A 12,321-nucleotide genomic window follows, 5' to 3' on the forward strand; every position below is an offset into this window, starting at 1 on the left:
TTGTAAACAAATTGTAGTCCAAATCCTAAACCTTACAACCTTTACAATCCTTACTTTTAATTCTCAAATGCCCCTTCTAAAGTCACCAAAATCCTTGTTATAGTTGTGAATAGCTTGTTGAATGCCTATTTTATATGGCCTTTGACCAATAGGAATAAAGATCTTCTCTTTTTGCCTTCATCCATCCATATCTTACTTTTATCCCTCCAAATAAGTTTCTTAGAGGTTTGGATCTTCATTTTTGAGCTCCAATCTTTTCTTTAAATTTTATACTAAATATCTAAATCTTATATAATTTAAACACTATAATCAACATATGTAAATCTCAAAATATTTTTTTTTATATCAATTCTTTTTAGATTAACCTACTAACCACTCTAATGCACATCAACACTTATAAATATATTTTATGTTTTAATTAATTTTCTATATACTATAGACAATTATAATACAATAGTACTTCTTTCACGTCTTCAACAATACCAACTAGGCAAGTGATATGGATGAACACTGCTCTACTTCCGGTTATGTATTCTTGTTCTTCCATGGCACCATTAACTTCAAGGACAAAATATGTCTCCATTTGCTACTACTTCATACAACAACTCGTGGCTCATAATTTGTGTTTCGATACTGCCCAATCCACACTATGCACATTGATACTCTTACAAAATCACTCTTTGGGCCAAAGATTACCCAATACTTATCTTTGCTTGGCCTGCTTGGAGGAGAAATCCCATCTTTGCAATGATTTAGTTAAGCGGCCATGTTGGAATCAAGATTAGAAATAACCAACTCATCCATAAGAGTCAAAACAAAGTGGAAGGTAGTACCTTGTCAAGGATAAATAATATACATACAATATTATTATCAATTATTTTACATAGTTTCTGTAAATCTCAGATTCACCTAGTTCTAATACATCCTGATAACTGTTTTACCATTTCACAGACTTTGCACTTCATTTTGCACTTCATTTTGCAAAGCTTCATGAGCGCTTGACCTCAGTAAGAGACTAATCGCGGACACGGGTCCCGAGAGAGGGACAGCTCGGTGGCCTGACCCGTCCTCAGGGCGTCGTCGTCGTCGTCGTCGATGGAGCCGCGCCAGCTCCCTCGGCGACGCAGTCTCACAACACTCCTCCGAGGTCTAGCATTGGCAACACTAGGACCCAGATTCAGACCCAACAGACCCAGACTCACACCCCAAAATGTCCATTGCATGTACAACACCGTGATCAGTAAGCACAACACGAATCTGGAAGCAGTTCCACTTCATACCAGCATTGTCTTTAGATCTCTAGCTACCTGTCACTAGACGTTGCTGACAAAGTGGTGAAGGTTTAGATGTGTGTCAGTTTCGAAGACCTCAGCAGAACCTGGAGAGTCCCTTCACCAGTGCTTTGGATTCAGTGCTTCAAGCAACCGAGCCAGCTTATATCGTTACAACGTTCTCAGACAATGATCATGTGCCATGTTTCAATTTCCTCGGTAGCGCGTAGTGACAACGTAGTCTTTGTGAATTTATTAAACTGTGGTTTGATTACAGTTAACTAAATTATACAATGTGATCATGTCAGTGGTTAGTGAACTGACGGAAATGCTACGGAATATAAACACTGATCACATCACGTGGGATACTTTCTTCTCTACCTAGGACGTTCTAAACATTTTGAGCAACAGCCTGCGACCTTGGTGACGGAGTGGCAAAATTCCCAAGTTTTAAGTTGGAGCTCTTGGTTTGGTTGTGTTGCCAATGGTTGCCCGCTTCCTGCCTAGCCGTCGTGGAACGATACGCGGCGCTTTGCCTTGGGGATGGGTCAAGCTTTGTGATGTCCTTGAGGCGGCTGCGCGCGAGCTGACACCACTCAAGAGAATCCTCGAGCTTGGATCTCATGGCGCTGAGCACTACAGGCGGGATATCTGTCACTGGAGTAAGAAGCGCTGCATCCTGGTCTAATGGTACACCCTCGGAGAACTCCAGCATGAGCATGTTCCACAGGTCCGCCAGGTGCAGCACCGCCGTGCTGAGCATTGCTTCTACCTTCTCTGCACACTCCGTCGACTCTGGATCTTGGCCTATGCTTTGCAACCCGATCAGCGGATTGACCTGATTCTTGAACGTCCCCTGATACTCCTTGCCGTGGGTTAGCTCCATGCGAACAATCACAACTTGCTTCACGCTCCTCGAATTTGTAACACAAGCTCACCAGCGTTGCGAAGAGCTGAACCCAGGCTGGAGAATGTCTGCGTTTGCAATACCCTGGAGCTGGTGCTGAAAGATACAGGAGGTGGAGTGATTCGTGGACGAAGTACTTGTGGCAATGGTCCTGTACGCCACACGCATACTCATATTTAACCTATACACTCGTATTCCGAAAGATCTGACCTCACGGTGCTCAATAGTTATTCTACTCTTGTGAACGAATATTCTGTCAATTTTCGGGAGCTGATCATGGCAATAGAAGTTTAGAGTTCTAATCTAAGCTTTGATCATGAGAGCACGTCAGGTGTGTAAACAATTGAATCAGAGGCTGATGAGGGGTTCGTCATGACAATGAACCGAATTTGGCTGACCTGAGCTAAAATTTGACTCATTCCTGACCATTTCCAGTCTTAGTGCACTTACGCCAATTACGAGGTCATCTACAAGCTCGGAAGTGCTCGCGAAAGTTCTTGAACTCAATGAATGCTGAATAAGATTTTTTTTTTTTTTTTTTTAATTTTTAATTTTTTTTTTTTTTTTGTGTAACTAATTCTAAGGTAGTGCAAAAAAAAATTAAAAATTAAAAATACTGGAGGGTTGTGAGTATCGTGGACACCTCTGGGAATTCTTGCGGCAATCACAGGCGACGGGTGCGATTGCAGCTCATCTTGTTTTCATTTCGGATCATCAGGAGAGAGACGATAAGTCCAGTTTGACCCGAGGTTTGCGCATCGTTCTTTTGGAGTCAAATTGTTTAGGCGCAGGTCTGTCGATGATCGATCAACACGGGGAGTCGTCGTCATGGTGGGAGTACATGCTTCCATGGCTTGCTTCTTTCGAGAGTAATGGAAGTTGACAAGTAGGTGAAATCTGATAAATAAGGGATTCTTTCAGATCTTGCGGAACAGTGGAGTACTATCGCTTCTGATGGTGAGATCTCCTGTCCGTTGATGAGAGTGGTCTTGGAAATCGATCTAAAATATGGGTTGCCCTCAGTAAATCATAACTAAGCCATTGTGTGGGTAACTTCATATTTAAATTATAAAAACTAACAATAAATATATCTCTGCATTATTGTAATTCATGGGTGACACTGGACGTCAATGCTGAAACTTCAACGAATGATCATCATGAAGAGAAGGTTAGCTGCCATCTGACTCTTCGAACGGGGTGCAATCGATGTGATTAGTGTACACAACTTCAAGTTGTAGAATGTGAGGTTGCGGAACCAGACCTGGATGAGTGAATGAGATTGTCGTAGCCGGATTTGGAAGCGTTTCTAGTTTATTTATTTAGTAGGAACTAAATTCACGAAAAGCTCAGCTTACTTTCTGAAACGAGAGATAATTCCAGGAAAGAAGTCATGCTAGTTGACGAATCATCCATTTAAGTTGCAACAATAGTTGTTCCATTGGGAGGCAACATGCATAGTGATTCACAGGGTGATTATTTTCATTGATTTTAAGATTTCAAAAAACATGGAGATTTGTTAACCATGTTGGAAGGCAAGAAGTAATTTTCAGTCCAAGGCATGTGATTTGCTTGGGGATCTCCTCCACAGAAATCTAAACAGTGTTTTTAGTTCAACAAATTATACTTCAATCCGCCCAGTCAATACAATAATCGCAGCGTTTCTATTTGACCACCTGTCTTTGATATTAGAATGATTACCCATCTATAATATGCGCTTGCCACCCCCTACTGTTGTTGCAATTGGCAGAATGTTTCAATTGCGTTGTATTCGTGTAAGCGTGTGGAGCACAGTCAGGGTTTCTGATGCGGTGATAATAGAAAGTCCCTGATAATTGAGACTTAAAAGACACGCTTGGGCCTTCACAAGCATTTAGTTCCATCGGAGATATGGTTTCGCTTTTGTGAAATTAAGCGCAAACAGTTTATTATCGACATAAAAGGAGAGGAGATCTACATATGCACTGCGTTCGACCAATTAATGTTCGATATTGCTAAAGATTACACGAAGTTCAAGGGCCTCTACTGCTGTGTTAGTGCTGCCTTTTGTGCATATTCACACTGACTGTACAGTTTTAAGCTTATTTATTCCAGTTTAAATCCTCTGCTTACGAAGCTTCTGAAGCTTTATCCTGCACGACATAAGTGAACTTATACGAAAGCCACGTGCTAAGAGGAAGAGGTTTGTTTATGAACTTTAAGATGATGATCCCGAGGAACCACTTGGAAGCGAAATGAGACGCTTGGCAGCGAGGTTTTTAATAGAATCAGCAATAACGCGAGCACTTGTCTTCATATAGCCACCTGCAAGAATAGTTGAAAGATAGATTTCAGCACATGAAACCGTAAATGTGCTAACTACGAAAAAATCAGGCCTTCAAATTATATCTCCTACTTTATCCCGATAATATGTAAACGTTGTGAAGATAGGTGTGCAGGACATGGTTTTAAAATCGAGTACCTGAAGTGAGCATGATAATTGGGGATTTCTGGTCTTTAGCAAACCGGAAGACCATTTCGTCCCGTTGCTTCACTCCCTCTGGTGATACCTGTTCACGGAACTTAAACCCGTAAATCGACCTCCCTTAGACCCAAAGCTAGACGTCGTAAAGCCACCCAAAAGTTAAAGAGAAAAGGGTCTGATAACATTAAGGGAGGTAACTGAAGAACAACTCACAAGCAGCCTGCCCAGAGGATCACCCTCCAGGACGTCAGTTCCGGCATTGTACACCACCAGCTCTGGCTTAAAGATGGTTGCAGCTTTCTGTGCATTCCAAAGAAGCGCATCGGTCAAGTAAATTTACTTGTCGCATAGACTGATTGATATGAGGCACACACCACTAAATTTAACATTGAATTAAACAAAATAGTGCTGAGTTGAGGATTTTTGTCGCACCTTCAACTCTTGACTCAATAGTGCAAGGTACCTATCGGTTTTTGTGCCGCTCTGCACAATGATCAGTGAACATACCAAATTAGTAATCGCAGCATTCGTTTGCTGAAAGTGTACTCCCCGCATCTGAGCAGCAATTTAGGTCCAGGTAGCAACTAAAACCCTGGTTGTTGGTTTAACTAGACGCACTATCGAATGCAGTTTACAGATGTACTTACGAGGGAACTGCATAACGGTCAAATTTAGGATAGAAGTGGATACCTTCAGAGCAACTGCTTGATTGATCCGTTTCCTAGCTTTGAAATCCTGCACACAAATGTTTGCATTTGTGAAGACCTCAAATCGACCAAAAGGTGTACCAGCCAAAAGTGTTATCTTGTTTTTAAGATAATAAAAGTTGAATTTGTAACTCCATTAATTTTCCAACAAAATCATGAATTTTTTGCTACTTGCTGATATCAGACAATTCAGTTCTTTAGTTTTCATCCAAATCTTATGCGCCTGTGGTTCTTGTCAGTGTAAAACCATAAAAGATGGTGTTATTCGATCTAGCAACACGTTCAAAGCAAGACCTTGAAAAGCTCACCTGCGGATAGATGTCTTCGTTGTACATGTCGATGATGTAGACTCTGTCTGAATTCCCATTCCACCACGACAAGTCAGGAAAATAAAACAAAGCCATACCACACACAGCTTGCAGAACTTCATTATACGATGTACTAGGCAGTAAACGAGAAAGCATGAACCTCCGTAAGGTAGGAATACTCGATTACCATCATTCGTGAAGTCCCGCTCGTGGCCGTTACCTTGGTGAGCATCTAGGTCAATAATTATCACTCTGATACCCAGATAAGTTGTTAGTGTATTGGAAAAATATAAACAGCGATCAAGTAGACACTCTCCAAGTGAAGCAGGGAAGAAGAAATTTGTTGGAACCTTGAAATAGCCAGACGTGTGTACGCAAATTGAATAGCCAAAGTGATGTCCGCATAAGCGCAAAAACCACCCCCCTCGTTGGCGCAACAATGGTGAAAGCCGCCTCCTATGTTGATGGCCCAGCCCCTCTCTTTGGCTAACTTAGCACTCAGTACTGTACCGCCTACCTGTTCACAGCACAAAGAATTTTCTCAAATTTTCATCGATTTTAAAAGCCGAAAGTATACATCTGACTCAAAGACTTAACAATTCCTAATTACCTTAGTTAAAAGGTGCTTGAAACACTAAATCAAAAAATAATCAAAGGTCTCGACACAATCAACCTGTACTCTCAAATGCTATCTGTCATTGATGCTGGAATACTCGGGTGTACATATTCGTTAAAGTGACGTCGTGAATTAATATGAGAAGCGGTTTCATGTCTTAAACTGAATGAGCTTTACCTGTTTTCGAAAAGGATGCAGAAGCTTCCACTGCACTAAGAAGTTCGGCAGAAACGCCACTGGTGCTACCTGATTATTCATCATCGACAGGTCTCAGAATGCCTACAACTACGTAAGATCTAAAACAAGCAGTAAACCCATGTATAAAACTCTGAACAATACCACAATAATATACGTGGGGTATATATACATATATCAAAAACTATATTCATCCCTGCGGGATCCAGCTGTAGCATTTCCTTAGTTCAAGGCACGAACATCTTGACCTCAATAAAATGTTAGTGTTTTGAAATCACTACACAAAAATTAGCAAAAAGTATGACCTATTACCTCAGTAATTTGAGCCACTACATAACTGCTATTTAAGCTATCCAGATATTTTTCAGTATGTACCTGCGCATGGTATTCATCACAGCTCTTAGCTTCCTTTTTTTTCTTTTTCTAAGTTTAGGATTGTGTTAATTCAGAACTTCACCGCAATTTTGAGATGAGAATAAAGAACACTCCATGTATTAAGGGAATCCACAATCGTAAGCATTAATAAACTTGCGCATGCTCCGTAGCAGATCTAAAACCTTAAGCCTTCATCTGAGCCAAGCTGTACATGGAATAGCTTTTAAGCGTTAGATACAAAGCAAGGAAAGAAAAGGTACCACGAGAAGATCATCTCTTGTAGCCTCAACAGGTTCTACTATGCGCTTCTGCTTCAGCACTCCGTCATCTGAGAGAAAGTTTTGTACGTGGCTCCACTTTGATGCATCGAAAGGATGCCTGTCCAAATCAACCCGACGCACAAATATGATAATTCTTTACTCCTAGAAACTGATAGGTTTAGTAACAAAGGAGAATTAGGGATACGAGAAGAGCCTCACAGCTTTTCGATGCCCAGGAATGAGACGTTGTAAGAGCTTGAATACACGACCGGATCCTGCATCCAGTTAGAATCCCAATGTTTCAACCTTGGATAATTGACGTACGTTCTAGGAAGCGTGTGCTTCTAATTGTTATTACTGATGTTCTACCATAACGCTTAAAAGCTATTGCATGGAAGATGCGATTGAATGATGTGAAACTTGCCTTTTCGTCGGGAGATACATTGATATAGAGCTTACTAGCCTCTATACGCTGCTTCTGCTTCACTTGATCTTCTTGTAGTGTTGATGACGCTGCCATAACTACTGCAAAGACCACCGACGGGAAACCCAGTTCAGATTTTCAGTTAACAATCATCCCACAAAAGTAAAAATCATGACAATTCTCAACATTAGAGTCAAGTGACTGCAGAAAACCCCATAGCTATACCAGAGTCCGAGCAAATTTTGGCACATGAACAGGATTTTCGAGTGGCAATGAATTCTATTTTACGAAAAAATCCAAAATTCAAAGATGAGTTCCGACAGAGGATTAAAGCAAATGATCAAAGCTTCGAAAATGATCAAGCTTCCAAGTCTGCACAGATCCACCGACCGAAGTCAATCCAATCTTGTAGCTAACTCACCTCAGAACAAAACCCGAAGTACAAAAGAACAGATTGAATGGGGAATTGAGCCAGACAACCTGCACGCTGATGGAATGAAACTACACACAGGCTTCGAATACTGTCGACTTGGACCCAGCTCCAAATTTTCGCCATTTCTGCACGTCGCCACTATTTAAGAATACTTCATTTCCATTAAGAACTCACACTTGGCTCGCAGCCAGGATAAACTTGGACGAGGGCTCCCAGAAGACGATAGCCCCCCCAGATCTACAAAATTGGTTCATAACTAGTAAATGTGTAGATTTGAAGACCTTACACCTCTTGCGAAGTTTGGATGTTATGAAACCGTGTTCAGTCGGCGTTAAAACAAGTTAATGCGGAGACTCGGAAGGAGAGGTTGGCAGGTCGGTGAGGAAGCAGGAGCTGGAGTATTATGGTTTTCAAAACCAGCGACTGATTAGGGATTTTAGTGGAGAAATGGGTAATGGAGCAAGCAACCTTTGGGAGGGAGAGATCTTTACATATTCCAATGAAGTGGTCGTTCTTTGAGGAATGCCAGGCCGGTGGATCTGGGCAGACTTCACATCGCTGGATCCCTGTCTCTGGTTTGATTCTTCTCCATCTTCTGCAGCAGTTTATGTTTTCCTAGAAATGCAAACTATATAAGTAGCAGCTACAGTTAATCCTGGGGGATTTTCAATTTGTTGAACTCAAAATGGGTAGTGGTGGTCTTAGCAACAACTCTCATTCAAAGGGGTGATTATCTGTGGTTATGTGCTACTTTTATGTTGCTCACAAATCTTCACAAATGAGTTGTCCTGGTAGACTTGCGTGTTTCAATGGTGTTCCGCTGAGGTTGCTATGTACTTGGATCCTTAACTGCAAGTTCTTTGCTACCACACACACAAGATTAGTAGGGTTAGGCCTGGTTTGTGTGTTTGTAATTAACAGAGCTTCAGATTTATGGTCAAATTACTCAAAAATTTACTAAGAAAATGAAATTTGTACGTGGAGTGAAATTTAAGGAATTATTTCAAATGAGTGGTGTTGTAAGATTTGGTGTTTCTATTGCAAAATAGTTCATAAACAATCTTTTTAATTTTATAACTTAAAACACTCTTGTGCAAGTTCATGTAAATGTGTTTGCTTGTTTTATGTCTAATTGCTTACAAAAGGTGCAATAAACTTGAATTGCATGCTAGGCAAGAATATTACTTTCAAACAATTTCTACAAAGTTTTACATTTTTATTCATATACCTTTTGACATTCCACTTAAAATGTTTTAAATTTTTTCTTGAAAACCTCAATTTACTTTTATTTCTTACTTAAAACCTGTTTACAAAATGATTATTACACCTTTTTGAAATTTTAAAATTTCCTTACATATACCATTTTAAATTACTTCAAGATTCATTATTAAATTTTATTGAATATATAAATGAGTCTCAAATAGTTTTTTCTCATATTGTTTCTTGGTCTAACCTTCCATCTTATTTATTAATTTTACAAACTAATAACCATTGGATAATCCCCACGAATAAATGTCCAATAGGAATGGCTTGTTGCAAACTACTCAACACACAAAACACTGTAACACTTGCATCACAACCTCTGACAAAGCCTTGTTATGAAGGAACAAAATTACAAAATTTCAGCTGCATGTACAAGTCATCATTCAACCTCGATCATGCTAGCAAAAGATTCCAAATTACACACATTCCTGTAATCTAGTATGAAATAGTTGATATCAGAACTTCAAAAAACAACACAATTGGATGCAAATGAACTTCATGTAAAATTAACACATTGCAACACTTCACACCACAAATTTGGAAATTTCGGTTTCAACACATCTCAGAAACGAAATAGGAATTCATCAACAAAGATGCAAATGCTTAGGAAAACCTACATAAAGCATCAATTCCTAATACTATTATTATGATATGGAGTTCGGTGCATGTCGGAGTATGAGTGCAGTGGTAGCTCCAGAGCCTCGACGCCACCGAGCGCCACTGTGCCCATGCCTTGGCGGCACACAACGCCTCGTCCCCACCACATCGCAACGCAGTTCCGGTTTTTTGATCCACGCTTTGAGTAACACGCCCAATGCGCTTCTAACCCATGTCTCAAAATCTGATCTTTCAAGTGGTTGGATGTGGAGTTCATCAGTTTCGGAACACCTTTCCATGGCTAGGTTGCTTCTTCCCGTGCTGAGGCAATGCCGTCTTTGCGGTGAAGATCCACTGGGGTGACCCTGTTATTTTTTCTCAGCTGCTGGCTTTTCAAGCTTCTTCAAGGTGATGTTTCTTGCGCGAGAGGATTTTTCAGTGCATTCTAATTTTGTGTGACTGCCTTAGATCTTGTCCATGTTTTGGTTGCATAGTTTGGGTGGTTTGTTGAGACGAAGGGAGAGTTGGGATGGCGATGGCAGAACGGGAGATTGGAAGCTGCGGGCGGGTATGAGACGACGGTAGGGGAATTGAAGGAAAGCAGTGGCGAAAACATCATGAACGGCGCGCCGGAAGGCTCTGGGGGAACCATGCGGTTGAAAGGCGTCGCTGGAGGGGCGGGTACCGACGATCGAATCAAGGGGCCATGGTCGCCTGAGGAAGACGTCGTGCTGAACCGCCTTGTAGAGAAATTTGGGGCTAGGAACTGGAGCCTGATCGCGCGCGGCATCCCGGGCCGGTCGGGGAAGTCGTGCCGTCTCCGCTGGTGTAACCAGCTCAATCCTGGTGTTAAGCGGAAGCCCTTCACAGGTTGTTGTTGCTGTTGTTGTTATTTTTCTTTTTTCTTATCCCCTTAAATTGTACCCCATGTCCTCTCCGCACTGCCAACCTTACACATAGTGTTTTCAGAATGGAGTTGCTGGTTGTAACAATTATAGAATTCTTTCACATGATCTGTGAGAATTTGATATGATCGAAACTGTCTGGAAGTGTTCAGAACATGCGATGGATAGATCTCGAGAGCTTGGTAGTAGAGGCGTGATGAATCATGTTTAACTGATGTAAGAGTATGTTCACAGAGGAAGAGGATCGAGCTATAGTGGCGGCGCATGCAATCCACGGCAACAAGTGGGCCTCTATAGCCCGGATGCTACCAGGCCGGACTGATAACGCCATCAAGAATCACTGGAACTCCACTTTGCGGCGGAAGCACACGGGCGACGACCGGGGTCGAAAGGAAGGCTCCTCGGATGGGTCCGAAAAGGGGAAAGAGGATGGCAGCGACACGGAGCGCATTCCACCAGCTCGCGAGTACGATAACGACGCAGGCGACGACTCGGGTCGTGACTACGACGGTGAGGAGTTTGCAGTCTCCTCTGACACTCCAAATTCGTGGCCATCACGTAACTCGGAGAAGATGACCGCGGGGGAGTCGATGGACGAGCGGTCACATCTCCGATTCGATCAGTCAGAGCGCGACAGCGAGAATGATGCTCAAGCTCAAGCTGGTCTCAAATCTTCTGAGGAGAAACCCATCCGACCCACCCCTCGCCCGAGCGCCTTCTTTTCCTACAGGAAAATGGTGGGGAATCAAGGCTTTGTAGAGGTTGGCTCTTCATCCGTCTCACCCCCTTCACATGCCAACGACGATGGTCTGAGCTCCACATCGGTCTCGTCCTTCATGCCGCCGTTCGCGACCTGGAGTATGCCTGAGGCCCCGGGCAATTGCGGCCGCGGATGCTGTCCTCCGCAATCCTGTGATCGGCCACCTGAAACCTCGATCTCACCGAGAGGTCCTTTGATGGGGCCAGATTATGTGGAGTCCGCCGACGATGGATTTCCCACGAACCTCCCGATTCTGTCGTCCATGGATGATAGTTTTGCTTCTTTGAGCGATCCTGGCGCTACCTCGAAGCTGCTGTCGTCGATCCATGCTGCTGTGGCAGAGATTGTGGTGCCTGTGCTGCAAAGGCAGATGAAGCAGACCACGGAGAGCTTCCTGGTTGTAGATAAGGAGAGTATGTCGAGCTCGAGATTGAACTTGGGATTGATGCGAGAAGTTGTTGCACAAGAGATCTCTCGCTACACCGGGATTTTGGTTCTGGATCAGAGTCCTCAATGAATCTTTTGAGCAGGTCTCATGTTGCATGTAAATAATATCCCATTCGCAGTGCTTCGACTTAATGGACGCGTCAATGTGCGCGACGCAGGAGGTACTCATGTAAAGAGAAATGGTACCCCTCGGGTAATTCATGTCAGTAGCTCTGATGAAATAGAAAAGGTCATGAAACGACCTTGTGATGTAATTAGTCCTAGCATTAGGAGCGTTTTCAACGAGCATGTCACTAAGTTGTGAGGACATTTTCCATTGGAATATCAAGAGTGTGGAATGCATAAATGGCACACGAATAATACAAACCATTTGTGTCTGTAAGTATCGAGCA

The 12,321-nt window shown here is 42.4% G+C and overlaps 2 protein-coding genes across 6 annotated transcripts; one reads left to right on the plus strand and one right to left on the minus strand.

The window, feature by feature from the left end:
* Positions 1-4,066: 4,066 nt before the first annotated feature.
* On the minus strand, positions 4,067-8,638 carry LOC112283660 (histone deacetylase 2). 5 transcript variants are annotated; one of them, XM_090251451.1, is made up of 15 exons: positions 8,449-8,638; positions 7,946-8,082; positions 7,525-7,625; positions 7,320-7,375; positions 7,097-7,218; positions 6,778-6,836; positions 6,448-6,516; positions 6,005-6,171; positions 5,842-5,906; positions 5,655-5,701; positions 5,330-5,374; positions 5,072-5,122; positions 4,853-4,939; positions 4,637-4,724; positions 4,067-4,479 (listed from the first exon to the last, which is right to left on the minus strand). In XM_090251451.1, exons 3-15 carry the CDS (start codon positions 7,618-7,620, stop codon positions 4,373-4,375), a joined length of 1,059 nt encoding a protein of 352 aa, XP_090107577.1. In that variant the 5' UTR covers positions 7,621-7,625; positions 7,946-8,082; positions 8,449-8,638; the 3' UTR covers positions 4,067-4,372. The 5 variants fall into 5 exon arrangements, with proteins under 5 accessions (XP_090107577.1, XP_090107576.1, XP_073390886.1 ...); XM_090251450.1 differs by lacking the exon at positions 8,449-8,638 and adding an exon at positions 8,239-8,401; XM_073534785.2 differs by lacking the exon at positions 8,449-8,638 and having other exon boundaries at positions 7,525-7,622; positions 8,005-8,110.
* A 1,269-nt stretch (positions 8,639-9,907) lies between these two features.
* On the plus strand, positions 9,908-12,311 carry LOC112283659 (uncharacterized). Its single transcript, XM_024522692.3, has 3 exons — positions 9,908-10,225; positions 10,360-10,687; positions 10,957-12,311. The coding sequence occupies exons 2-3, from the start codon at positions 10,435-10,437 to the stop codon at positions 11,997-11,999; spliced, it is 1,296 nt and encodes a 431-aa protein (XP_024378460.1). The 5' UTR covers positions 9,908-10,225; positions 10,360-10,434; the 3' UTR covers positions 12,000-12,311.
* Positions 12,312-12,321: the final 10 nt, after the last annotated feature.

This window comes from Physcomitrium patens, chromosome 6, assembly GCF_059467195.1.
Source record: "Physcomitrium patens ecotype Gransden chromosome 6, ASM5946719v1, whole genome shotgun sequence".
Classification (NCBI taxonomy): Eukaryota; Viridiplantae; Streptophyta; class Bryopsida; order Funariales; family Funariaceae; genus Physcomitrium; species Physcomitrium patens.

Coding starts and splice junctions, on each gene's coding strand:
- LOC112283660 (XM_073534782.2), bottom strand. CDS start 8,080: ATGGCGAAAATTTGGAGCTGGGTCCAAGTCGACAGTATTCGAAGCCTG. Junction 7,219..7,319: donor TTCCTGGGCATCGAAAAGCT/GTGAGGCTCTTC, acceptor TGATTTGGACAG/GCATCCTTTCGATGCATCAA. Junction 6,172..6,447: donor TGCATCCTTTTCGAAAACAG/GTAAAGCTCATT, acceptor TGCTGTGAACAG/GTAGGCGGTACAGTACTGAG.
- LOC112283659 (XM_024522692.3), top strand. CDS start 10,435: ATGAACGGCGCGCCGGAAGGCTCTGGGGGAACCATGCGGTTGAAAGGC. Junction 10,688..10,956: donor TAAGCGGAAGCCCTTCACAG/GTTGTTGTTGCT, acceptor GTATGTTCACAG/AGGAAGAGGATCGAGCTATA.